The sequence below is a fragment of the Bubalus bubalis genome, chromosome 1 (genome assembly GCF_019923935.1).
Source record: "Bubalus bubalis isolate 160015118507 breed Murrah chromosome 1, NDDB_SH_1, whole genome shotgun sequence".
Classification (NCBI taxonomy): Eukaryota; Metazoa; Chordata; class Mammalia; order Artiodactyla; family Bovidae; genus Bubalus; species Bubalus bubalis.
Window position 1 is genome coordinate 128775086 of NC_059157.1, and position 27263 is coordinate 128802348.

The 27263-nt window shown below is 37.2% G+C and overlaps 1 protein-coding gene and 1 pseudogene across 6 annotated transcripts in view; both read right to left on the reverse strand.

Annotated features, from left to right (window-relative positions):
* The window catches only part of YEATS2 (YEATS domain containing 2), a 103300-nt gene that overhangs the window by 38525 nt on the left and 37512 nt on the right, over positions 1 to 27263 (reverse strand). For 3 of the 6 annotated variants that reach the window (XM_006056668.4, XM_006056674.4, XR_003109888.3), the window contains 9 exons: positions 25428 to 25589; positions 16592 to 16703; positions 12680 to 12724; positions 9814 to 9994; positions 8620 to 8862; positions 6838 to 6996; positions 5333 to 5436; positions 3890 to 3997; positions 2983 to 3165 (listed from right to left, as the gene is read on the reverse strand). In XM_006056668.4, coding sequence (XP_006056730.1) covers positions 2983 to 3165; positions 3890 to 3997; positions 5333 to 5436; positions 6838 to 6996; positions 8620 to 8862; positions 9814 to 9994; positions 12680 to 12724; positions 16592 to 16703; positions 25428 to 25589 — 1297 coding nt within the window. The remainder of the gene's footprint in view (positions 1 to 2982; positions 3166 to 3889; positions 3998 to 5332; positions 5437 to 6837; positions 6997 to 8619; positions 8863 to 9813; positions 9995 to 12679; positions 12725 to 16591; positions 16704 to 25427; positions 25590 to 27263) is intronic. The other 3 variants (XM_006056670.4, XM_006056672.4, XM_006056673.4) reach the window with 3 other exon arrangements.
* LOC112585534 lies at positions 19876 to 21747 on the reverse strand (annotated as a pseudogene).

The following is a 27263-nucleotide window of genomic DNA, read 5'->3' on the forward strand; positions in this document are numbered from 1 at the left end:
GAAAATAATACATACATGCACGTATTTTAATTTTTCTCCCCAATCCCATGCATCTGGCTTGCTTTTCTCTCCTTGTGCCAGCCTCTATCCTCACACTCAACTGCTTCAAAATGTCCAGAATATGATGTACCTAATCTCTCCAAAAGCCAAATAAAACATCACCATGTTGGCCACAAGAGGGCAGTTTTTATTAGCAGAGCCTGTACATTAAGAACAAACCACTCACAAGATGAACTTCCCTTCCTTTATTCTAAAACACTGAGGAGAATGAGGACGCCTGGCATTTTACTGGGGAAAGCCATATGCAGGGTTTATGTCTATGACACCACAGCTAAGTCTCTTACGTAGGACACTGTAACCCCAAACTAGCTTAAAAGAAAAAGAAAAAAAAAAACCAACCACCTCAACATTTTGGCCTAGAGCCTGAAATCACTTACCAAATGTTCTCTTCTTCCCCTCCCACAACACTTGTCTCTGCTTTCCATGTTTCCTCCTATCAACAGTTTCACAAAGCAGTTTCACCTTTGTTCTGTACTGTTGTAACACTTAACTCTGATTCATGCTTTGATTCGGTGTTTTTATTCCTGCCCTCCCTGTGCACTGTACAGACCTCTGCAAGTCAGAAACTAGCAACCTGAAGCTGAGGATTCACATACGTGACTTTCCCTCCAGACACTGAAAAATACAGCCACTTACGATTTAGTTCTCAATGACAGCAACTATTCCATGGTACTCACACACTGATATCTCACATAACATTATATGCCATCACTGATTTAGCACCTGCTCTGTGTGAGGTACTCTATATACAATGATCTCTAATTCTCCTACAGCACTGAAAGGCAAAGAAAGGGTAATGTTCCATTTTATTAGATTAAAAAACAAGGTTCAGAGAGATGAATCTGCCCAGTTCACACAAGTAATAAGTGGCTGAGATCTAAGTGTGTCAGATCAGATCAGATCAGTCGCTCAGTCGTGTCCGACTCTTTGCGACCCCATGAATCACAGCATGCCAGGCCTCCCTGTCTATCTACAAAGCTCATGCTGTTTTAACTAAACCACACTGCTTCCTTCTTTCTCATGTGAACCACCAATTCCTTAGCTGTCTCTTTCGTGTCAAAATCAGCACCTCTATCTCTATGAAAAAACTAAGCTGTTATTTCTATTGTGCCAAAGCTGTGTGGAAATTAAGAGTACTATTCTGTTCACCCTTCTGTCTTCTGGCTTGCTTTCTCTCACTGCACCTCAGCAATAAGAGGGACAGCTTGTATGTACACACAGCTCCTTATCTTGAGTCTAAAGCAGGTACTAAATTTCTGGAATAGATGTCTTTTCTCATGTTCTGCTGCTTCTCTGCAATTTTTTCACACTTCTGTGGCTTTTCTTATCAGGTGCCTTTACATTTTATTCAAGGCATGGTTTTATTCTAGCACAAACGCATCATCCCCTTTCTCTTGGTCCTACCTTGCCATTAGGTAGGTGGCAATGTGACAAGAAAGCCAATATTACTGGGTGAACAGATTTGCAAAATACAAAAGTAGCAAAAAGTGGAAACTTCTCAGAGTTTCTGAGGACAAAGAGCAATGCTATAATGATTCAAAACCCAAATCAGAAATACCATGTATTTCTAGGTGAACCAAAATAGATTTTAAACAACATATAGGACATGTCTGAGTACGAAGACCAGATGACAATAACTGATTCACAAAAGGAATCTGGACAAAATGCTTATCCCTGAGGCCAAAACAACAGAAGCAGCATCAGGAACTAGCTGGGGGTTGCCTGTTTTAGTGATTCTGCCTATGGAAACCCCCAAGTCAGATTTGATGCTGTAGCTCTATGGTTCCTAAATGTGCCTGATCATATGAGTCAACAGGAGAGCTTGTTAAAAATCCAAACTCCCAGGGCCCCCAAGAAGTTCTGATCAGTAAGTCTGAGATGGGGGCCTCAGTATCTATACATTCTTAATCATCAGTTGAGTCTTATAAGCAGGTAAGTCTGGCAAAGTAGTTAATGAACTCTCACAGATTTTAGAACCAACTATAACACTATGAATTTTTAACTCAATTTACATGCAGCTATCTAGACTAACCAAAATATCTAAAACCTTTTCCTATTTTAAAGTTGAAAAGCAAGCACTTCACATAATACTTGTAATAGCTTTAGGATATATCTGCCCTAAATTAAGTGAAATAATTTTAACTCTGGATGTTCTAAAAGCATGCTGAGGTTACAGACAATAGCCCCAAATTTTAACAGGTCCAGAATGGGGAGTTTTGGAGTCACTAGATCTGGGTTCAAATTCTCTGTCACTTATTATAATAGCTGTATGCTCATAAGGGAGTTGCTTAACCTCTCAGAGCCACAACTTCCTCATTTGTAGAACAGTGGTGAAAATAGCCACCTTGCAAGGTTGTCTGAGGATTAAGACAATATATGAATAACAGCAGGATAAACTCTGGCACTCCTAAGCACCACGGATACAGGGAAACATGTATCTCTGCTTTACAATTCTCCCAATATGTAAATTCCCCAAACATCCAGATAACAAAGAAAATAAACTCTCTAAGGAGCCAGGAATCACTCAACAGATTACACAGCCAAGACATCAGAGGTACAAACTATAGCACTCTCCTATCAGAAATAAACAAGTAAACAGTGGACCTCGATCCTTTCCATTACCCACTTTAGACCTGAATTTAGTAGACAGTTGTGTCCACGACGTCAACATCCTTTACTGCCAGAGAGATAACACAGTGTCCCTTCACCTCTTGGACTGTCTCCGGCCCCTCTACAAAACATGTTCCTGCTCTTGTCAATGACTATGGCAAGAACAGGTAGATTTAACATAGACTTTCATCCACAAGCTTTCCCAGGATCATCAATGATGCTCTCACCCTGAATCTTTGCACCACTTGGCCATGACTCAGGCAAACAACGTTCACTGACAGGTTGACTTCTCCACCCTTACCCAACACAAACCTTGGAGGGCTGAATCTTTGGTGACTGGGCCGTCCCTTCTCCAGCAGTTAGAACCTGTTTTTGAGGGGACACAGCTATCATGTGACCCCCTTTCACAGTCACATACTGAGGGAGTGGTGACTGGCTGGCAGCTCCTGTTGTGGGTACATGAGAGGCTTCACCAGGTTCTTGTTTGATGATTACCTTGCAACAAACATGATAATGACACTGAATAAACAGTCCATGAACAATTCTACTAATATTTGAATTTATTCTGTCTGCAGGAATTAAGGAAGCCTGGTCTTTAAAAAATGACTCCACTAGATGGGTAAAAATACTGCTTAAATATAGCCTTAAATCAGCACGCATGCATGCTCAGTAGTGTCCAACTCTTTGCAACCCCAAGGATGGTAGCCCACCAGGCTTCTCTGTCCATGGGATTTCTCAGGCAAGACTACTGGAGTGGGTTGTCATTTCCTTCTCCAGAGGATCTCCCTGACCCAGACACTGAACCCACAGCTCCTGTGGCTAGTGCATTGGCAGGTATTCTTTTACCACTGAGCCACCTGGGAAGCCTAATACAGCCCATAATAGCTATTAAAGGGACCAAAAGTAGGGTGTGGACTTGATCCAGCGTATCTGCAAACCAATCTGGTCATTTGTTTTAGGCACTGGTGGCAAAATGGCACTAGAGAGAAATGCACTGTTGATGCTCGCTATCTTTCTGAACTTCAGGGGAAGCCCTGTCAACAACAGTAAACAAAGGGAAGCACGTCTTGGAAGTAGGATCCAGTCTTACAGATGAAACACACTAAAAAAAGTTTCATGTTGTGGGGTGGTAGCATCAATCAACTCCAACGTGCCACAAAAAAAGATTCTGTAACAAGAACTTATCAACTTGTGGGATAATCCCCTCAGGAATACTTACTTTTGTGAAAGCTCCAAGTCCTCCAGTTATAGGTTTGGGGCTTTGAACTTTAGGGTGACTCCCAATTGGGCAAAGAGGTGGCATAGATGCAAACAAAGAATCCTCCTGCTGTGTTTGTAAAAATACGTATTGTACAATTAGGATAAAGTCAGTGATTTCAGACACTCTAGTCACTTATATTTAATAAAAGCCTGTGACATTCTCCAGCAACATACACCAAAAAGCAAAACAAAAACCCAAAATTCTTTGGGGTCTTCCAAGTCCACCTGCATTTTAATTATTGCTTTTGAGGCTAATTCAAAGTAAGGCTATAACTTGGCAAGAACCCACTCATATGTGCCCACGATCAGCTGCAAAGACTCCTATCATACAATCTCTAATGTCTGGTTGACTCGCTGGTTTCATGTCCAGGCCCCTGCCAGATGCTACTGAAGGACAGGTACTATCTTCTATTTCCTTTTCTATCCCTAGAGTCTAGGCACTGAATAACAAATGAATGTAACAGGTAGTTACAGTGTTTCAGTACACACACCCTTTTAACACTACTTGTAACTTGATCTGTTACCCTTACTCTAGAATAAATACTCAGGATGCAGAGGGCTATTTTTTCACTAAGAATTTAAAAAACAACACAGCAAAAAGAACTAACAAGGGTCAAAATTCAAAATTACTGTCATTTGTCTCTAGTTCTCAAATACAAAAGCCAATTCTCAGAGGCAATTTTCCAAAATGTTGGGGGCAAGCAACAAAGTTAAAAGTACTGCTTAACTGTAATGAAATACCATCAACAAACATGAAAAAAATACACTGGTAGAGAATTAAAGCCATTAAGGGAGTTTTTACAATTCAGGCATTCTTACAATACAGTGATCACAGACTACACTGAATTTAGAGAAAAACCTCGCCTTGGATCAGAAAACTATTCAGTATCATCACCATTAAGTGCCTAAATAAAGAAATGCTGTGTTAGCACTAGTCATGTAAGAGATGATCTTTGAATTTTCAGGAATTCTCAAACAGGAGTCTTTACCTCAGAGGTTCTAGCCATAAGGCAGCCAAGACAATGACAGGCTGAATCACTAATCCAACAATGCTGATTGTCTCTGCCAGTGAGCAGATAACTAGCGCTATGATCTGAACAAATCAGATCTTATTTGGGGTTCTAAATTTCAAAACACTTCTTATCCTGAAGAAGGTGGGGGAGGGGGGAAATAGACTGTAGAAAGAGGAGAATTATTACTATATTAAAAAAAAAAAGTGTAACAAAGCTGTCCAAACAAACAAAAAAATCATAGGCAAGGGAGGGGAGTTTGGAGTACTTGATCTTTATGATACTTTTTAGCTTGAAGATTACTTTATGAAATCTGCAGTATCACCTGACAAATTCTGGCTCAACCTGAATGTACCATTTTAGAAACTAGCAAAGTGCAATAAGAGTGTTACCTTGACAGCAGATGTTACAAAACTACTTCCATGAATTTTAGGAATTGGGGAACCTGTTCCTTGGGAGGCCTGAGAGGCAGTAGAGAGCTTGCTGGTAGGACTTCCTGACAAGAAAAGTCGATTTAAAAACAAAGTATGAACAAAGTAAAATTTACAAAATGGAATTCTGAAGCCATTTTCCACCACCCTGCTCTTCTCCCCACTATTTAGTGTTCATTTTGAAGGGTTGAAAACTTACAACCAGGAGATTATTATAGAAAAAACACTTAAGGATTCATCCCATTAAGTGGACCACTTCATCCCAAAAACGGACAAGAAGCTAATAAGGAACTATAGTAGAATAAGTAAACTAAGTAGACATTATGTATCTGCACTTTTATAGAAAGAGATACTGTAACATAATGGTGCTGGTTATTTCACAATGTGCCAAAATGTATGCATTCAACTGAATGTGAGTTCCTCCAAAGTAGTTTCACTAGAAGGTTACACCTATTGCAAAATACTGACAACACTAAACAGTTTGTACTCTATAAGTACAACTGTCTTTAGGATCTGATCAAAGTAAGTCACATTATCAACAGTCAACAGGAGTCAAGACTAAAAATGGACTAATTTGGTCACCTCCATTTACCAAACTTGCCTACAGAGACTGGCTTATTCCTAAAACTAAACATCCTCAAAGGACACCTTCTTAGCATCCCTAAGTGTATTCAAAAGGGAATCTCTGAAAGTAGCATTTTCTTAAAGGAGTTCTATAATTATAATCACTGTTAAAGAACATAACTTTTCCAAATACTTGCAAAGGCCCAAATACATTAATCTGTGTTAAAAATCAATTAAGTTAAAAAAAATCAATCTTATTATAGTCATTCCTCTTATTTCATTTCTCTTAATTAGAAGTGAAGGCTACAGAACGTTTACACAGAGGAACATGAGTTTAAACAGTTGATTGAAGAGAATAAGTAAAATGTTTTAAGTACCTCAAAGAAATCTAAAAAGCACTCTATTTATTTGAGGTTACAATGATAAACACAGTGAATCCAAAGACTTCTTATTCTTCCCATTACAGTTTTTTTTTTTTTTTTTAATAACTACAGAGTTCAATTTCCCTCCCACATGCAAGTTTTATCTAATTCGCAGAAAAGTAAAGATTACCTTTATCACTGAGGAAAAACATGTATGGCTCGGAAAGCTATTCCTGTTCTAAAGCTTAATTTAGAAAATTTAATAACCATATTGTCCAAAAAAAAAAAGCCATCTAAATGAGAATATAATCTACATTTTTCTTTTTAGAAAATTAATTATGACTCAGTTTGAATCTTTAGGGAAAAAAAAACTTAATTTCTAGAAATACAACAAAATGTAAATCGTCTCAAAGAAACAGCACTGGAGTTACTCTGATGTATTCCCTCCTTCTGTTCATGGTTGAAGATTTCATTCTCCCATTATCTGGCTACTAAGTCACCTTGGGGATTGCATGAATATTGTTCAGTTCAAAAACACACCTGCAGTAGGAGTGGAGGCTCCAATAACCTGCCCTGGCTTGTCCACGATAACATAAGGATTATTAATAACAGAACTGGTAGTGCCTTGCTTCACATGGACTGGAGTGGAAGTTGGGGTTCGAGGCAATGGCGAAGGACTTGGGGTTGATATGGGGGAACCTTTATTAATGAAAAAGAAAAACAAAATAAACTAAACAAAAGAGATATATTCAGTCTATCTAAGAGGATGCTAAAGAAAATGGAAGAGGGGCAGAGCCACCAGGACCAAGGTGACAAACTGGGAGAAGAGAATGAAATTTTAAGTTTCAGGTACTGAGAGCAGTAGCAGCAGCTGAGGCCAGGGACTAGAGTATTTCACTCTCTACATCCTTATCCACGGACCAGCAGTAGCAGCAGAAGCAGCAGCAACAGCAGCAAGGAGCCTGTTAGAAAGATTCTAAGGTCCTACCCTAGATCTACTGAATATAAATCAGTATTCTAACAAGACCCCCAGTAGCACATTGAAGTTGAAAACCAAGTGCTTTAGATAAGTGTGGAACTGCTGAATCTCTAGGTAATAATATTTTGGGCAGGTTGTTGTAATACTGGTTACACTTGAAGACACTAAAGTGAGGGAAGAAATTACTATGTGAACATCTCGACTTAGGAACCAAATCTTGATTTGCAATGAATTTCTGATAGGAAAATACAAAACTCACCCACCCAAAAGTATCTCTCAATACCATGTCACAGACATAATCCAGAGATCCATGTTTCCACAGAACACTCTCAAAGGTTACCGACCAATACACCATTAAACACCCTCAACTGGCAGTGATCACATCGGTCATCCATGAGTTTCTCTAAACTTCAAAACAATTTACATGTTCAGCCAACTCCACCTCTGAAGCAGCAAGTTCCAAAATGCTTCTAACTGGGGGTGGGGTGGGGTGTAAAATTATACATTCTTCAAGGACCTGGATCACATTTCTGCTTAGCTATTTTTAGCACTGAAGACAAACCCCACCATTTAAGTATTATATACAGTCCTCCCTCTGCCTAGGTATTTCTATTGACTTTCATGTCTTCTCTAAGAGGGCACAGCCAAAACCATAAAGCATATTTCTACTAGAAGTTTACCTAACACAAATGTAAAACTTGTGACAAAGTGGACAATTCAACCTTAGTGAAAATGAAGCCTCAGAACTACCTACTGATCATAGGGATGAGTAAATTTCTAGTGTAGCTAGTGAGTGTAAAAGATATCTCAACTTCAAATCAACCCCTGAAGCTCAACTACAAACCAAAGGCCACTAAGTTTTCTCTGTTAATAGTCGCTCTGGTTTCCAAATATAATCCTCGTCCTACCTTAGCTTTCCATCAGACATCCTAGCAAACAATTTACCTGTGCTGATTCTAGATGAAAATGTGACTGCTTTGAATTTTCTTTCTTTCCTCATTCAATTCTTTCTGTATGGATGACTCTTGTTTCTATTTTGTGACACCTCGGCTTTGCAAATCAATAGTAATTAACCTTCTGGGTTTTCTGTTGTTGTTGTCTGGCTGGTTGTTTTGCCACGCGGCATGCAGGATCTTAGTTCTCTATCAGGGATCAAACCTGTGTCCCCTCCAGTGAAGTGCATCTTTAACCACTGGACTGCCAGGGAAGTCCCTAGCTTGCTTGCTAACTAAACAAAAACCCTGCTTAGAAGAAGTTAAAAAACAACAACAACAACCAAAACCACTTTGCTTTGTCATTCTAACAATTTTTACACACACCAACTTCACATACACCATGTATACCTGAGACAATCTTGCAGCTCATGGTGATAGGCTGGAAGGATTTTCCAGGTGACTCAGGGTTAGGAATCTGACCTTGTGGCACAATTTTGCAGCTCGATGCTATTGGCTGAAAAGCTGAATTGCCATGAGAACAAAAGGTAACCTTCTGGGATGCTGTCATTTTGGTAGGTGTTCGTTCCAATGATGATGGCAAAGAATAAAATGTAGTGTGTCTCTCAGCTTCAGTGTTGGCTGGGAATCCTTCTTGAAATGAAAGAGGCAAATAAATCATCAATCAATCTGAAATTTCTTATCATTTCAACAACTATGTAAGCCATTTACCAGTAGTAAAATAAACAGAGTAGACAGGTATTTAATACCGCTTTATATATTTTGGGGTGAAATGTAAATATCACACCTACAATCATATTTCATCAAAATGCTTGTTTCAAAAAATCAGAAAACACATTAACAGTATATAATAAAATTTACACAAGTTCATTATGTTCTCCCACTTTTTATATATGAATTGAAAAACTGTTCAAAGAGGAAAAACTCAAAAGAAAGCATGTGTTTAATCTAATGATATCCTGTTTTATTAAATGCCCATAAAAACGATGCAACTAAAATTTAAGAGGAATAAAGTTGAGATTTTTATAAAAGAACTAAAATATTCACACACATTAAAATGTAGGTTTACCAATTAAATCAATATGATTCAGAATCAATTTTATATTGTATCTGTTTGTGTTACATAAATGAACACCTAAATACTTCATTATATGCTTATATGCCTATTAAATGAAATGATGCCATGGTCAAAATGCATGATAACAAATCTTTTATTGTATTTTAAGTAAGATAAGATACTTAATATTCAAGCTTCTTGTTCACACAATCAGGGTTCAAAAAAGAAAGTCTTCCTGTATCTATCAGAGGAAACCATTATATTCAAAGAATAAATATGCTTTTCTCAGTGAGTTCTAGGTTCTATGAAATGTTGACAAAACTTTATGAAAAAAATTTTCTGAGAAGAGTAAAGAGTTGGCTATTTTCATACTACCTCTCTGTAGGAGAGCAGCATGCCTACTTATGGACAATTTCTTTTCCATATACTCTTAACTCGCTAAAGACAGCAGTTCACTATCAAGTGAGGGAAAGGAACGCTCCATACAAGGTAAAATGCATGTCCATACATGGAAAAATATATATTACCTTTCTCCACAGAGGTATCAGGTACTGGCTCATGTGACTGCTTTATCGGTGAGGACGCTTTCATGGGGGCTGGAATGGTCAAAGGCAAGGACGGTGGGGCATCTGAGATGTCTGACTCAGAGGACTGAGGATAAACGGAGTCTTCTCCCAGAGAATGCCGATGGAGCTCAACATCCACTACCTACACAACCATGCAACAACTGGGCTCATGAATCCATCATCAATGTCACAGAAAGCCCCAAACCCATCTCAGAACATGGTGCTCTAAGAGATGTGGCAAATGATTCCTAGTTATACTTCAATCTCAATAACTAAAGGATTTACCCCAGGATATAATCTAATCTAGCTTAATAAATAACTCAATGAAACCAATCATAAAACTGGGGACTTTCCATTAGTGTTTCTGTACCTTAGAACACTCTTCTCCCCAATCTTCATATGACTGCCTCTTTCTCACCATTAGGTCTCAATCAAAAGTCACCTTCTCAGAGAGGCCTTCCCTAACTAACCTAGCAAAAGCAATTCCCTTGTCTCCCAGCTATTCTCTTCTTTATAGCACTCATTTGTAAGTGAAATTATCTTATCTGCATTTATGTTTACTATATACTTTCTTCCCACTCTCAACACAATCAAGAATAAAACCCCTTGAGAATTGCAGCTGCTCTCATTTGTTGATTTTTGTGTCCTCAGTACCTGAACCAGTGCCTAGCATATGGTACATGATCAATAAATATGTTCTGACCTAACACAGTGCATTTCCATAAAGAGAGTAAGGTTTAACTTAGCTAATTCTCATCATAATGGCTACTGCTGATATATCATGAACACTAAAAAGTGGGGGGGATGGGGCAGGGGGTGGAGATGGGGTAAGAAAACAAAATTGAAGGTCTCATACATTCTGATTTCAAAAGATATTATTACAAAATCATAGTAATTAAAAGAGTGTGGTACTGGCATAAAGACAGGCACATGGATCATTAGGCTAGAATATACTCTCACACACTAAAAAGAATCTATATGGCCGAATTATTTTCTGAAGGGTGTCAAGACCACTAATTGGGAAAAGGATAGTCTTTTCAACAAACAGTGCTGAGAAAACTGGAGATCCACATGCATTAGAATGAAGATGGATGCTTACTTTCTACTATACGGAAAAATTAACTCGAAGTAGATCAAAGACCTAAACATAACACTTAAAACAATAAAACTCACAGAAGAAAATATAGAGGCAAAGTATTGTAACACTGAATTGGGCAATGATTTCTTGGGTATGATACAAAATGTACAGATTAAAAAAAAACACATAGACTATATCAAAATTTTAAACTTTTGCACATCAAAGGACCACAATAAAGAGTGAAAAGGAAAGTCACAGAATGGGGAAAAATATCTGCAAATTATATATCTGATGAGAGATTAATACCGAGAACACAGAGAGAGACCTCCTAAAAATCAGCTATAAGAAACCAAACACCCAATTAAAAAATGGACAAAGAATCTGAATTAACATTTCTCCAAAGAAGATATATAAATGGCAATAAACCACTGAGTGAAGCTCAACATCAATAATCATTACAGAAATGTATATCCAAACCACAATGAAATACCACCTCACACCTACTGGAAAATACAAAAAAAAGAAAACAACAAATGCAGACAAAGATGTGGAGAAACTGAAATGCTTATGCACTGCTGGTGGGAAGGTGAAATGGTGCTGCTGCTATGATAAGAAGTGTGACAGTTTTTCAAAAAATCAAAAATAGAATTACTGTGTGATCCAGCAATTCCACCTCTGGTTATACACCCAAAAGTACTAAACACAGGGACTCAGACAGATCCACATTCTCAGCAGCATTATTTACAATAGCCAAAAGATGGAAGCTACTCAAGTGCTTTCATTGGCAGATAAATGGATGAACAAAATGTGACATATACCAACAACAGAATGTTACTCAGCCTTAAAAAAGGGATCCCCTGGTGGCTCAGACGATAGTCTGCCTGCAATGAGGGAGATCTGAGTTCGATCCCTGGGTCGGGAAGATCTCCTGGAGAAGGAAATGGCAACCCACTCCAGTATTCTTGCCTAGAAAATCCCATGGACAGAAGAGCCTGGCAGGCTACAGTCCACGGGGTCACAAAGAGTTGGATGTGACTGAGAGACTGTAGCCTTAAAAACAAGGAAATTCTAATGTGCTACAATGTGTATGAGCCTTGAGAACACTGTGCTAAGTGAAATATGGCAGTCATACACACACAAAAGAACACTGTATGATTCTACTTATATGGTAGAGCAGTCAAATTCATAGACAGAGAAAGTAGAAGAGTGGTTGCCAGGGGTTGTGGGCAGAGGATGAGTTATGATCAATGAGTAGTTTCAGTTTTCCAAGATGAAAAGAGTTCTCTGGAGATGGATGCTAGTGACAGCTGCACGAAAATGTAAATATATTTAATACCACTTTGGCCACCTCATGCGAAGAGTTGACTCACTGGAAAAGACACTGATGCTGGGAGGGATTGGGAGCAGGAGAAGAAGGACATGACAGAGGATGAGATGGCTGGATGGCATCACTGACTTGATGGACTTGAGTCTGAGTGAACTCCGGGAGTTGGTGATGGACAGGGAGGCCTGGCGTGCTGCGGTTCATGGAGTCGCAAAGAGTTAGACACGACTGAGCGACTGAACTGAACACTTAAAAATGATTAAGTTGGTAAATTTTATGTGTAAATTTATCACAATTTTTAAAAAATAAATAAAAATGGGGGGAGAAATTTTTTTTAATTTAGCATTCATGTTTTTCCTAATTAAAAACAAAGATCAATTTTCATTCTACTTGTTCCCAAATAATACTGCAGGAAAATAACCTACCGTCTCTGCTCCAAGAGTCTGCAAGCCAGTGTAAGTTCTGTCCAGCTATTGAGAGAAGTAAGAGTATTAAGTTTTACTGTGCTTACTTATAAACCTTAGGATACAATCTTATCTAAAACACTTTCACTGCAAGTCTTCCTTTCATAATATCTACTTTTTCATAATGTAAACTATTGATTTATCACATCAATAAAAGCCCTCAATTTTCTAAGAGAAAAATTGAATAAAATAAATAAAACAACCTCAGACATATAAGCACTTATTATAAAGACAGGCTATAAAAATATACATGCAGTGTGATGGCACAATTAAATACTTAGCTTATATTTACTAAGCACTTTTGGAAAAAATGAAGGAAAACTTAGGCAATACTAATAACTACCAGTATATCTCCATCATGGATGATTTATTTTAGAGGAGAGAAAGGAGTATACATTGAGGTAATGTTAATAATATAAACAAAAAAGTTTACAATTACATACAAAGAAGATATGTTCATATTCTTGCATTTTATATTTTAAATTAAAAGTTAAAAAAGGATTTGTGGCAGCTTGCCAATATAAATCTTACACAGTAAGTTCAACAGGTAAAAATGATGAAGTGGGGAGGGAGGGGAGAGGAAAAGAGGGGAAGAGGAGGGAAGGGGAAAAATACGAAGCCAGGGAGAGGTTGCTGCTGCTGCTAAGTCGCTTCAGTTGTGTCTGACTCTGTGCGACCCCATAGATGGCAGCCCACCAGGCTCCCCCGTCCCTGGGATTCTCCAGGCAAGAACACTGGAGTGGGTTGCCATTTCCTTTTCCAAGAGGTTAATAAATGTAAAATTTTAAAAGTTTGCAAGAAGGTCCCTGATGGCTCAGTGGTAAAGAATCTGCCTGCCAATGCAGGAAACTTGAGTTTGATCCCTGGGTCAGGAAGATTCCCTGGAGAAGGAAATGGCAACCAACGCCAGTATCCTTGCCTGGGATACACCATGGAAACAGAAGCCTAGAGGGCTACAGTCCATGGGGTCACAAAAGAGTTGGACGCGATTTAGCAACTAAACAACAACAACAAAGGCTTTCAAGAGGTAGATTTCAAGCTTGGCTGAGTTCCTTAGCAGTCAACACAGAGACGACAACTCAGTCATGAGATCTAGTATTCATAATTTAAAAGGCAATACAGGGTAGATTTACAGTAGCCCCATGGAAGAGATCTGGAGTTTTAATGCTTAAACCTTCACCAATAGGGTGACTGTTATAAAGAAAGAAAGAAAGTGAAGTCGCTCAGTCATGTCTGACTCTTTGCGACTGTTATAAAAGATATAGGCAATGTTAAGGCTATATCCATTTTCATGTTCTCCAGAGCACAGAAATAACAGTCTTTCTGTAAACTGCACTGGCCTCTATTTTATTTGTGGGACCTTGTTTTGTGAGAGACATTGACAAAACAGAACTATTATCAAAATGGCAAGAGAACTGGAAAGCATAGTATATAAGCAATGTTACGAGAACAGGTTTTGGCTGGAGGAGGAATGATTTAAGGAGAGATATGAAAGTTATCAATAAACATTTTAGAATTAATAAACAAAACAAAATCCTGTTCTGTCTACTCCAGAAATCAAACAATGATAAATGAGATCAAGGTTAGAAGAGGGGGGCAGGGGTCATGCAGTTTTAAGTAAATTTAAGAGAGAAGCTTCCAAAAGTTTATTTACTAAATGGATAAACAGAATGTTTGGGGAATTACTGTGCTCCGTGGTGATGACTAGGAGAGGTTCAGATGACTATTCAAGGATGCAGGATATGTGAATTCATCCTGGAAACTTTAAATGTTACAGAACTCTTAACAGAGTCTTTAGTATGCAATATAATCATTACAGTATCAAATATAGATTGTTACATACTACCGAATCTCAGAATACAGATCACTGTGGACTTTAGTAACCAAGAAAAGCTACACAGGATCTTAAAGAATGGAAAGAATCCACACCGGCATAGGAGAAGGGAGGAGAATAAAAGACAACGTCAGAAAAGGCCCAAAGTATCTCTGGGACATGAATAGAGACTGACCTGACTGGAGCAGGACATTCACACAGGAGATTAGTGTGACATAATTTAGGGGAAGTATGTCAAATCAAAATGTGAAGAGTCTCCAATACCAGGCAGGGGAATCTAAACTTGAGTAACAGACATTCAATCAAAGCTTCTCAGAATAATGTAACAGTTCTCGTGTTTGAAGAATAATCTGACAGTGGTGTACAGAACGGACCGAGGGGAAGGGAGATAGACTGGAATTAAAAAGGCTAATCAGGAGACAGAGTAGACTAATAGCCTAGTCTAATAGTGAAGGATAGTCTATAAGAAAAATTATGAAGAAAGAATCATGGTCAGCAAGTGAATAAACATTTAGAACACAGAGGGATGAATCAAAGATGGTTCTGAGAGTTAACAAAGAAACAGCAGGAAATATGATACTCCAGTATAAATAAAGATCAATGGTCATAACAGAAGTGCTTAAGTTCTCAAGGCCAATCAATATATGATAAATAGTAAAACTGAGAAAAATCTGGTAACATTTTAAATACTGCTGTTTTAAAACTGTCTCATTCACCAGAAACTCTAAGTGATAAGGACAATACAATGTGTATAAAAAGTATGCAAACAATTCCCTTTATTTTAGGGATCAGGACTGAGCCCAGTGCAATACAAGATGGCATGTGCAGTGCTTAAAATAAGTTAAGGGGAAAGCAAGACTATTTCAGACCTTCCTCTAAGTGGGAACATATCCTGCCCTACTGAACAAAGTGGCTAAATATTCTTTACTTGGTTTCAGTTCTTCACTGAGGCTGTAAGAAAATCTTGTTTTACAGTTATCTCTAGAAAATAACTTAAACATGAAGTTTAGCAGTGCTGTTTACCAACAATGGAGGACAAATTTCAGGTGGTTTTAAGGTTGGAAAGGGTACGTTTGTAGAATAAAGGGAACAAAGAGGGAATTTTGAAAATGCACTCAGATTCATCTGAAAGCAATTAATGGGAATAATGTGGTAAACCACAAAGTAAGGGTACTTTGGAAGGAGTTCAATATTAGGATTATATCTTACGGACAGAAAATGTACATGAGACTACTACAGAGAGGGGCATAAGGGTAATTTACAAAAATGCTCTGTCTTCTGACTATGAACGCTAAATGCTTATTATATAAATTAGAAAAGAAACACACACACACACACAGAAAAAAGGGGCAGGAGAAATTGTCCACAATGTCATTACTTCAATTACTCCAACTTTTTAGTATATTTGTGTCTTTTTCCATCTATTTAAAATCTTGGTTGACCTCATATTATATATATAGTTTTATATTTATGCTTTTCACTTACTATAACGGTAGTTTCCCCATGTACAGAAAACACTTTGTAAAATAAATTTATAATGATTACATAATAAACCATGTGGATATATCAGTTAAGGATTCCAAAAGTATTACAACCTTGCTCAGGACTTTACATTTTCTAAAATATGTTCACTTCTATCTTTATTCTTAGGAGATAAATAGACAAGGATTACTATTTGTGCCTCTTTCTACAGAAAATTAAGACGTAAAAAAGTAAAATATAGATTAAAAAGGAAAAGATTTCATTTACTTATTAGTCCCAGGTAACACAGTAATAGTGAGCTCTGATCAGAGATCAAGTCTTCTGATTATTCAACCAGCTCATCTTTTTAAAGAACATACAGTTTGTTGCAAAGTGACCCTTTACTCAACATTTAGAGGACAAATACTGCAGCAGTAAGCAGAACACACTCAAACAGATCTATCCTCCTTCCACCATCTGTGGTTAACTTCTCTCAGAAGGTCTAACCTACCACTTCAGGTGTAGGTGAAAAGAGACACTTCATTTCTGGGGAGCAACGCTTTGTTTTGTTACAATACCTTCAGATTATGTATGATATCTATCCGCTTGTTCTGGCTGTCCTTAAAGTGAACTTGAACTCTGACAGGAAACTCACCCCAGCCTCTTCTGGTCAAGTGAAAAGGAGGCTCTCTAGGGAAAAGCAGATATTAATGTATTAGTCCATGTTCACTCTCTCATTCTAGAAAAGGAAGTTTTCCCATAATGGGTACGTTAGAATGTCACATCTTTCTGATGATTATTTATATTTCCTCAGTTAATGCTAAATCAATATGCTGAATTTTGCTAAAATGCTAAACTATAAAAGAAAAAAATCCAACTCAAATCTACATTAAACTTTCAACCACTGAATACTTAGAGCTAAGACACTTACACCATATAATCCAGTGTCATCATTTTCACGGACAGGAAACTAAGGTGATTTAACAGATGTCACAGTATTAAAGCCAGAACTGTGGATTGCTACCTGACAGAGGCTGTGAGGGACATTCCTTACCCCTAAACACTCATTTATTCCTCCACTCTGGCAAAAACAAAATAAACCATATTCAATCTAAAGGTGACGAATTTATTTAATGTATCTACTAAGAAGACTTAAAAAAAATTGAATCTGACTTTACATAATTTTAGTGAATAGAGAGGAATGTGTGTGATTGCTAAACAGATGAGAATTTTCAGTCAAAATGTAATTTGTGAAGGAAATAAAAAGGAAGAGTGATGAGAAAAAGACTAGTTTGCTGTTGATAATTGGTGTTGGGTACATGAGGATTCAATATACTCTACTTTGTCTATGTCTGGAATTTTCCATAATAAAAAGTTTAAAAATGTAATTGAGACCCCCATGTACTTAAGAATAACATGGTTTAAGTTAATGGAGGAAAGAGAGAATGCTTTAAAGTGAAAATGTTCATTATGAATCACTGGCCTGGAATTACTATAATGAGAGAGGATGCCAAGACTGCAGGGAGAAAGGACTTTCAGTGGGATGTGCTTTTGAAAAACTAAGGAGAGACGTGAATTCAGTAAGGTAGAGGGAGTGCAAGAAAACAACCTGAGAGGAGTCTAGGAACAGATATGAATCATCAGGCACAAGGCCAGAGGCTACCAGGAGAGTCCAAGGCAGGAAAAATCCCTGAATATGGCAGCAGCCTAGAAAGTAGAGAAAACAACAATTGTATTATAAACTAGGAAAAAAAGAAAGCAAAGAAATAAGAGTGCCTGGAAGAAACCAGCTGAGATAGCAAGAGAAGCAGCCATGATGTCAGTATAAATTCAGACAGAAATAAAAGACAGATGTGGGATCAAATGAGAAGGTTGACTTGAGACAGCAGCCTGAAAAGGAATCCAAAGTCAGAGATACAGCAGGGCCTAGAAACATAGTGGACTTAAGAATAATTAAAGAAAACTCTATAGATGACAGGGTTAGTCACTTAAATTCCAGTAAAGCTAAGTGAATGGCCTAAATTCATTTTGCAATATTCGTCAATCATACTGTTTGTATGCTGAACTTCTCTTATAAAGGATATAGTAAATCAGCTGTGCTTTACCATTTATAGGCTAAACTTTAGTGAATGGATAGGAAGGACTGCAGGAAGACAGAAGACAGACAAACCAGGAAAAAGGAACAAGGATTTTAACAGGAAATTCCTCCTTAACCATATTTTTGGAAGCAAAAAAGGAATCTAAGACCTACCAACAGATGAGACATCAGCTACCAAATATTCTACTTCAAAAGATATTATGTGTTTCACACAAAAAAGGACTGCTTCCCTTGAAGATAATTCTGTATTTCAGGATTCCTCAAGGGCTTTCCTGGTAGCTCAGCTGGTAAAGAAGTTGCCTGCAATGCAGGAGACCTCGGTTAAATTCCTGGGTCAGGAAAATCCCATGGAGGAGGGACAGGCTACCCACTCCAGTATTCTTGGACTTCCCTGGTAGCTCAGATGGTAAAGAATCCGCCCGCAATGTGGGAGACCTGGGTTGGGAAGATTCACTGGAGGAGGGCATGGCAATCCACTTCAGTATTCTGGCCTGGAGAACCCCTATGGACAGAGGAGTGTGGTGGGTCACAATCCAGAGGGTCACACAGTCGGACACGACTCAGCCACAAAGCACAGCACAGATTCCTCATAGGGGGTGAAATGTATCAATAACCAAGAAGAAAAACTCACAGAATACTGGACTTTAAAAATGGCTTTCTTAAAAATATAGAATGAAGCATAACTCCTCGTCCAACTAATTAAGTCAAATAGCCAACCAGTCTTTTAGGATCACTTCTAGTGACCCCAAATCCACTACCTAATGAAACTTCCTATTACATTTCTTTTTTTAATTTAAATAAGCTCTGGCCATTTTTTTTTAAATTATTTATTTTAATTGGAGGCTAGTTATTTTACAATATTGTACATGTGTCCCCCATTTCTTATCCATTCGTCTGCTGATGGACATCTAGGTTGCTTCCATGTCCTAGCTATTGTAAACAGTGCTGCAATGAACACTGGGGTCCACGTGTCTCTTTCAGTTCTGGTTTCCTTGGTGTGTATGTCCAGTAGTGGGATTGCTGGGTCATATGGCAGTTCTATTTCCAGTTTTTTAAGGAATCTCCACACTGTTCTTCATAGTGGCTGTACTAGTTTGCATTCCCACCAACAGTGTAAGAGGGTTTCCTTTTCTCTGCACCCTCTCCAGCATTTATGGTTTGTAGACTTTTTGATAGCTGCCATTCTGACTGGCATGAGATGGTACCTCATTGTGGTTTTGATTTGCATTTCTCTGATAATGAGTGATGTTGAGCATCTTTTCATGTATTTGTTAGCCATCTGTATGTCTTCTTTGGAGAAATGTCTGTTTAGTTCTTTGGCCCATTTTTTGATTGGGTCGTTTATTTTCCTGGTACTGAGCTGCATGAGCTGCTTGTATATTTTTGAGATTAATTGTCAGTTGCTTTGTTTGCTATTATTTTCTCCCATTCTGAAGGCTGTTTTTTCACCTTGCTTATAGTTTCCTTCGTTGTGCAAAAGCTTTTAAGTTTAATTAGGTCCCATTTGTTTATTTTTGTTTTTATTTCCATTACTCTGGGAGGTGGGTCATAGAGGATCCTGCTGTGATTTATGTCAGAGTGTTCTGACTATGTTTTCCTCTAGGAGTTTTATAGTTTCTGGTCTTATGTTTAGATTTTTAGTTCCTTTTGAGTTTATTTTTGTGCATGGTGTTAGAAACTGTTTTAGTTTCATTCTTTTACAAGTGGTTGATCAGTTTCCCCAGCACCACTTGTTAAACAGATTGTCTTTTCTCTGTTGTATATTCTTGCCTCCTTTATCAAAGATAAAGTGTCCATAGGTGTGTGGATTTATCTCTGGGCTTTCTATTTTGTTCCATTGATCTGTATTTCTGTCTTTGTGCCTGGCCAGTTTTATTAAAGAAAATTTGTATACAATTTACTTTTTACCAGTCTGTGCTGGCATGCTTCTAATGATATCAAAACCACCTGGATCAATGATAGCCAGTGTGCATACTCTGGAGTATTTTCCACATGCTGTGCCCAATTCAGTATTATTGCCACTGTAGTGATGGACACCAGTTTTGGCCAATCAGCATAATACTCTATTTCAGATTTCCTCAAGGCTGGGCAGTTGTTGGTGAGGATAACCAGTTTCGCTTTGCCTTGTCTGATCATTTTCAGAATCTGCTTGTAGCCCAGCACATACTTCCCACTTTTCTTAACCAGTTGGAGCCCAGAGTTGATCGACTCCAGTGACTCTGTCATTTTCTTTGCGGCCACCATCTTCTGGTCTTAGGTACAGGATGCCCCCAACCAAGAGCAACTGCCAAGATGGCTGGGGAGCAAGAAAGGGCTTACATTTCTGACGACCTCTGTTATAAAAAATATTTCATTTTCCTCCTGTAAGTTGTATGCTTTCTGCAATCACAAATAAATTCTTCCTCCATAGGACCTTCAAAAAATCTAAAACATTCCACTAAGTTGTCCACCCTGAAGGGTAAACACATTCTGTTCCTTGTAACAACAGCAGAAGTAAATACTTACATTGTTTAGCATAATCCTACTACTCTTCTAAGCCCTTTATATCTATTAACTAATCTAATCTTTATAACCACAATATGAAATATCCTCTGAGACACAGTGAGGCCAAGTAACTAGCAGAAGGTCACAGAGCAATTAAGTAGTGAATCTGAGGCTTAATCTCAAGTAACAGGCTCCAGAGCGGCCCCCTGCGGCCCCTGTGATCCTTTTTTTAAAATGATACAATTTGAAGAGGCTCACTAGGACAGTCCTTTGGGGGCCTAGTCCATTGTAGTCTCTCACACACAAAGGCCAGGAATATTCTAACACCGGAACCATGTGTTCTTCATGTTTGAAATCCCTGTATCGAGTCCTAAGCCTAGCAAACATGTAGTGACTGTCTTGTGCCTAAAATCAAAGTTTACAGTCACAGCTTTTAGAAAGTTGGCTAAGGATGGCCATGGCAACTGAACTTAATGGAAAACAGATGGGATGTAGGAGCAGAATCTACCCATGCTCTTCATCAGGTAATGTGCTCTGACAAGGAGATTCACAGTGCATGGGAAACACACATGCACTTTGGTTCAGAGAGATTATCCTTAAGTTTCAAGTCAACTGAAAAGATCTCACCTACTCATCACATTACTCTAGATACTTTGACACAAGAAACATCTTAAAAGTCTCGTAAAGAACATAGAGTTAAATTAAATCAAGGACACAGGTTAATGTTCTGTCATACCTGAAGTTTAAAATTTAGTTCTAAGAAGAATATTTTAAGAATACAGATAAACTGGAATGTGCCAGAGAATATAACCTGGCACATTATATGGGCAGAGGAACACAAAGTCACATAAACAACTGAAACAAATGTGGATGTCTGGCTTGGAGGAAAACAGAAGAGACCTAACAGTGCTCTCAAAATATTTGAACAACAGCTATATGGAAAAGAGTTTATAATGATTCTGTGTGGTGTCACAAAATGTATGGAAGTGTACTGGTTAGAAGTTAAAGGAAGTTAGGACTCTCCTCAATATAATTCAGTTCAGTCGCTCAGTCGTGTCTGACTCTTTGTGACCCCATGGACTGCAGCACGCCAGGCTTCCCTGTCCATCACCAATTCCCGGAGCTTGCTCAAACTTATGTCCATCGAGTCTGTGATGCCATCCAACCATCTCATCCTCTGTCATCCCCTTCTCCTCCCACCTTCAATCTTTCCCAGCATCAAGGTCTTTTCCAATGAGTCAGTTCTTTACATCAGGCGGCCAAAGTACTGGAGCTTCAGCATCAGTCCTTCCAATGAATATTCAGGACTGATTTCCTTTAGGATAGACTGGTTGGATCTCCTTGCAGTCCAAGGGACTCTCAAGAGTCTTCTCCAACACCACAGTTCAAAACCATCAATCCTTAGGTGCTCAGCTTCCTTTATAGTCCTCAATATAATTAAAAACATCCAAACAAACATAGCCACTTAAAAATAGAAAGGCCCACATCACGAATTCATAATTCACTCAACATGAAATGAGCATTTACTACATGCTGGACATGATTCTAGATAAAGACAATAAAGAAAAATTCCCAAACATCCAGAAGTTCTGAATCTAGTAAGGGAGACATACATGTAAATTAGTAAGTGTAATAACAAATTTATATATATTACTTGCTATGAAAACAGAGGTATGGTTGATCATTAACAAACTGTTTCTCTAGAAACACAGAAGCAAGGTTCTCTTTTAAAACATTATTTAAAAATCATAGTATTGTACTTAATAAAACGTACAGTAAAAGTATGCTCTTGGGAAAGGTATGCGGTAATAGTGTAATTCAGAAGCTGTGAAAAACTTAACTGGTCAGATATATCACCACACCTAATTATGGAATACTGTCCAAGTGGCATGAGTCAAACAGAAAATGTGAAACCTCATAAATTTCACAAAACAAAGCTCATGTAGAATTAACAGAAGATACTCTAGATGTAAAAGGTGAGAGAGAAATTTGACAAGGAGCTATGGCATGATGTCTCCCCTGGATTTCCTCAGACTTAAAATATAATCTGATAAACGAGACCTTTACCTACAGATTAGATTTCTTAGTAAATACAATTTCATATATTATTGCATGATACTTTTCTACAGCCTAAAGGAAGCCATGTGTTTCACAAAGTCCAATTCTTGGGATGAGAACTGAGAAATAACATGGGCACTGATTTGCATCATTAAAGTATTAGGGTTTTACATAATGAGCCTCTAACCCCATTTTTAGTAAATCAAATGTTTATCATCAATAGAAAAATATGATTAATACATTTTAACTGATTCACGCGTTTTACATTAAATAAAATGCTTTCCTAAAACAGTGTTGTTGCTGCTGCTGTTTTACTGTATGGAATTTTTGCCTGGACATTAAGACATGTTTTTTATATTAATATTTATATCTTTATGGACAAAGTGGTTTTTAAACTCACCTACTACTTCTTAACAAAATCACTAAAATATCTGTATTAAAACAATGGGCTAATTTGGAGTTAGGATATCTAAACTCAGAAAATACTGTTAATCTTAAATTATCTTAAAGTACAAAATATTGTTACTATTCCAAGAATTCAAGTAAACAATCATTTACTTGTATTTTAACCCCTGAAAGAAAGTAGGGCAAAGAAGGAATCATTGAGAAAGTTAACTTCTGAGTTATGTCTTAAAGGATAAACAGCAGATCTTAAGAAAGACAGCTACACTGTGTACATGTGTGTACACATAAGCATATGTATGTGTGTATAAGCAAAGAAAACAGACAATAGGAAGATGGTATTCCTAGCAAAGATAACAAATATAGGTCACCAGTGGAATTCTAGGTGAGGCTAGATGAGCTGTACTGGGTATTTCTAAAAGGTTTCATGAATCAGGTATAGACTGAAACAAAATCACAAGGTTTTTTCAACTCTAATGTTTGAGAGCCTGCGAATGTACTTGCTCCTTTATCAATCTGTACCATAAGAATAAAACAGAATAGCAACACTTATCCAAGGTTCTATCAAATGAAGTATGTCAAGAATATAAAGGAAGTAAAAGAAAAAAACCTTGTTTGCACCGGAAAACTCTTACTCTGATTCATTCTCTTGGGTAGACAAGATAGAAAGATTCAATATCATAAAAAGTATGAAAATTAATCATTAATTCAATGCGATTTCAATCCATAAATCGACACTTAGAATCTAAAGTAATCTGGAACAACATATGTACTCAAGAATGACCAAGACAAAAACTGTAGAATAATAATAATAATAATCAGGGGAACATACTCTACCTAAGATCAGCATACTCTATTAAGCAAAACAATTAAAATAGTATAGTATTAGTACAGGAATCAAAATTATTAACAAAATCTAGCATCAGATCCATGTTTTTATGAGAATTAAGTGCATATTAAAGGACAGATCAGCTGATAATTAATATATACCTAAATATCCACATGAAGAATATAAATGTTCTGTACTAGCTACAAAAATCTCATTTCCAAGTATTTGACTTTTTGACCAACAACGCCTATCTTCCAGCTCCATTTCTAATTTATTTATTAGAAATAGATTTATTTTTTGACCCCCAAAGAGATTTTCATTTCTTGTCCACACCAGTTTTCACTACCCATTACTGCTATTGTGTAATCTCCCAATGTAATCTCCTTCTCTCCTTACTCAGCTTAGACTCCATGGTATATCACTAACATAATATTATTATTAAAGTAAGGAAATCAATGAACTGGGAGACCAAGGTTTTAGAAGACTTGTCTATCTGCATATCAAAGTCCTTAAGAGTGATGGCAAGTGGACTGGTAGAGGGAGTATCAGCACACTAGGTGCTAAAACTGTATTTGAAAGAGGAATGACTAGGAAATCAGTAAATGCTCCCAAAAAGGAGAAGCAGCAGATCTTATGAAATTTCAAAGGAGCAGAAGTTTTTAGAGAAAAGAAGGGGAAAACTGGTCTGGAAGCCACAAATACAAGACAGACAGACAAGCACCCATTTCTAGAACCAATGGTATACACCGTGTGTAAGAGGGAAAAAAAAAACCAGAAGTTGCCACTTGAAAGTTTTCTCAGGAGAAGCAGTGTTCTCAGGAATTAGTCAGGTTTTACTTAAGAGTTAGGAGTGCTCTAAAAGAATGTTCTGAAGAAAGCTGAAGATACAGGAGATTTCATTGATAATAAACCAGAACCACTTCTACAATACATTCATATAGTGAACATACATGTGATAGGTAACATCACATACAGATGTGAACAATACACCTAAATGAAACAAATTTTACAAGAGTGTATATATATAATGTGTGTGTGTGTGTGTATGTGTGTGTATAAAATCATTCCATCTTTGTGAAATAATCACAACAAAAAACTTCAATAGCTTTGCTAGATTAAAAACAGAAAAAAATATCATTAAAGGTTACTTCTGAGAGGGTGAGATCATGGGGAACTTACAACATTAAGTATTTCTATAAAGTCAGAATCCTTTATTAAATTCTAATATATTCTGATAATCATAAAAACAGTAACATTTTTATATTTATCTATATCTATATAAACAAGTTATTTCCAAAGGAGAGGAGAATAAGCTGGTGTAATTCATATGGTAACAACCTGACAGGTGGGGATGGTACCTGTTCAGTGAGACAGAAATCTGCAATAAAGAACCACAGCTAAAATTATATTGTGACTAAAAGCCAAAGCTGAAAAAATTATTAATAATACAAGAATTTCAAAGGTGTGTTCTTAAGTTAAATCACTTTCCTTTCACTTCAGTAATTCTGTACTTCTGAGGTTTAATAACTCAAATACTGCTCACCTAACTTCCACAAGGTCATTTGGTTTATAGCTGGGATGAAGAAAGAACCAAACTTTCTTGACAAAATGATTAATACTGGGTTCTCTACGAGAGCCTCGGACATATACCATCCACTTGTGGGTTGACTGGTCATTTTCTTCTCTCTTATCAGGAGGTATATACCTAGAGTAGAGAGAAAAAAAACAACTTGAAATCTTTGTTCCTAACAAACCAATTAACTACTACTTAAAACAAGATTAAAAATCAATTACAAGAAGAAAATGGGAAAATTTATACATACATAAAGAGTAGACAACATACTACTTATCAATTAATAGGTAAAAAAGAAATCAAAAGAGAATTAAAAAAAAATACCTAGAGACATCTGAAAATGGAAATAGAGCATACCAAAACTTTAGTGATGCAGCAAAAACAGTTCTAAGAAGGAAGTTTATAGTGATAAATGCCTACATAAAGAAAAAAAAATCTCAAATTAACAACCTAACTTTATACCCTAAGGAACTAGAAAGAGAAAAACAAACTAAACCCTAAGTTAGAAAAAGGAAAGAAATAACAAAGATCACAGTGGAAACAGAGACTAAATAACACAATAGAAAAGGTCAAAGACAGAAGAGTTGGTTTTTTGAAAAGATAAAATAGACAAACATCTTTACACAGACTTACCAAGAAAGAGGAGGGACTCAAACAAATAAAATTATAAATGAAAGAGGAGATGTTACAACTGATACCACACAAATACAAAAGATCATAAAAGACTAAGAACAAGTACACATCAACAAACTGGACAACTTAGCAGCACTGAATAAAACCTAGAAATAGACACCCTATCCAGACTGAATGGTGAAGAAATAGAAATCTGAACAGAACAGTTACTAGTAAGGAGACTGAATCAGCAAACAAAAACCTCCCAAAAAAGTACATTCCAGGACCAGTGGTTTAAAGGGTGAATTCTACCAAACAGATAAAGAATTGATTCCAATCCTCAACCTCTTCCAAAAAATAAAAGAAGAGGGAACACTCAATGATCTCATTTTATAAAGCCAAAATTACCAATACCAGAGCCAAATGAGGATACTACAAGAGAAGAAAATTATAAGCCAGTATCCCTGATAAAGGGCTTCCCAGGTGGCTCAGTGGTAAAGAATCTGCCTGTGAATGCAGGAGATGCTGGTTCAATCCCTGGGTTGGGAAGATCTCCTAGAGTAGAAAATGGCAACCCACACCAGTATTCTTGCCTGGGAAATCCCATGGACAGTGGAGCCTGGCAGGCTACAGTCCATGGGGTCACAAAAGAGTCATACATGACTGAGTGACTAAACAACAATCCTTGATAAAAGTAAATGCAAAATTCTTCAACAAAACATTAGCAAACAGAATTCAACAGTACATTCAAAGTATCATACAACATGAGCAAGTGAGATTTATTCCAGGTATACAAGGATGGTTTGACATCTACATATCAATGCAACACATCACATTAATGAAATGAAGGCTAAAAATTATATAATCATCTCAAAAGATGCAGTAAAAGCATTTGACAAAATTCAGTATATATTCATAATAAAAATTCTCAACAACTGCATATAGAGGAAGTAATTCTTAAAATAATAAAGCCATACATGACAAGCCCACAGCTAAGATCATACTGAATGGTGAAAGCCAGAAGATTTTCCTCTAAGATCAGGAACAAGACAAGGATGTCCACTATTGCCATTTTTATTCAACACAGTACTATAAGTCCTAGCCAGAGCAATTAGACAAAAAAAAAAAAAAGAAAGAAAGAAAAGGCATCCAAACTGAAAAGGAAGAAGTAAAATTGTCTCTATTTGCACAAAT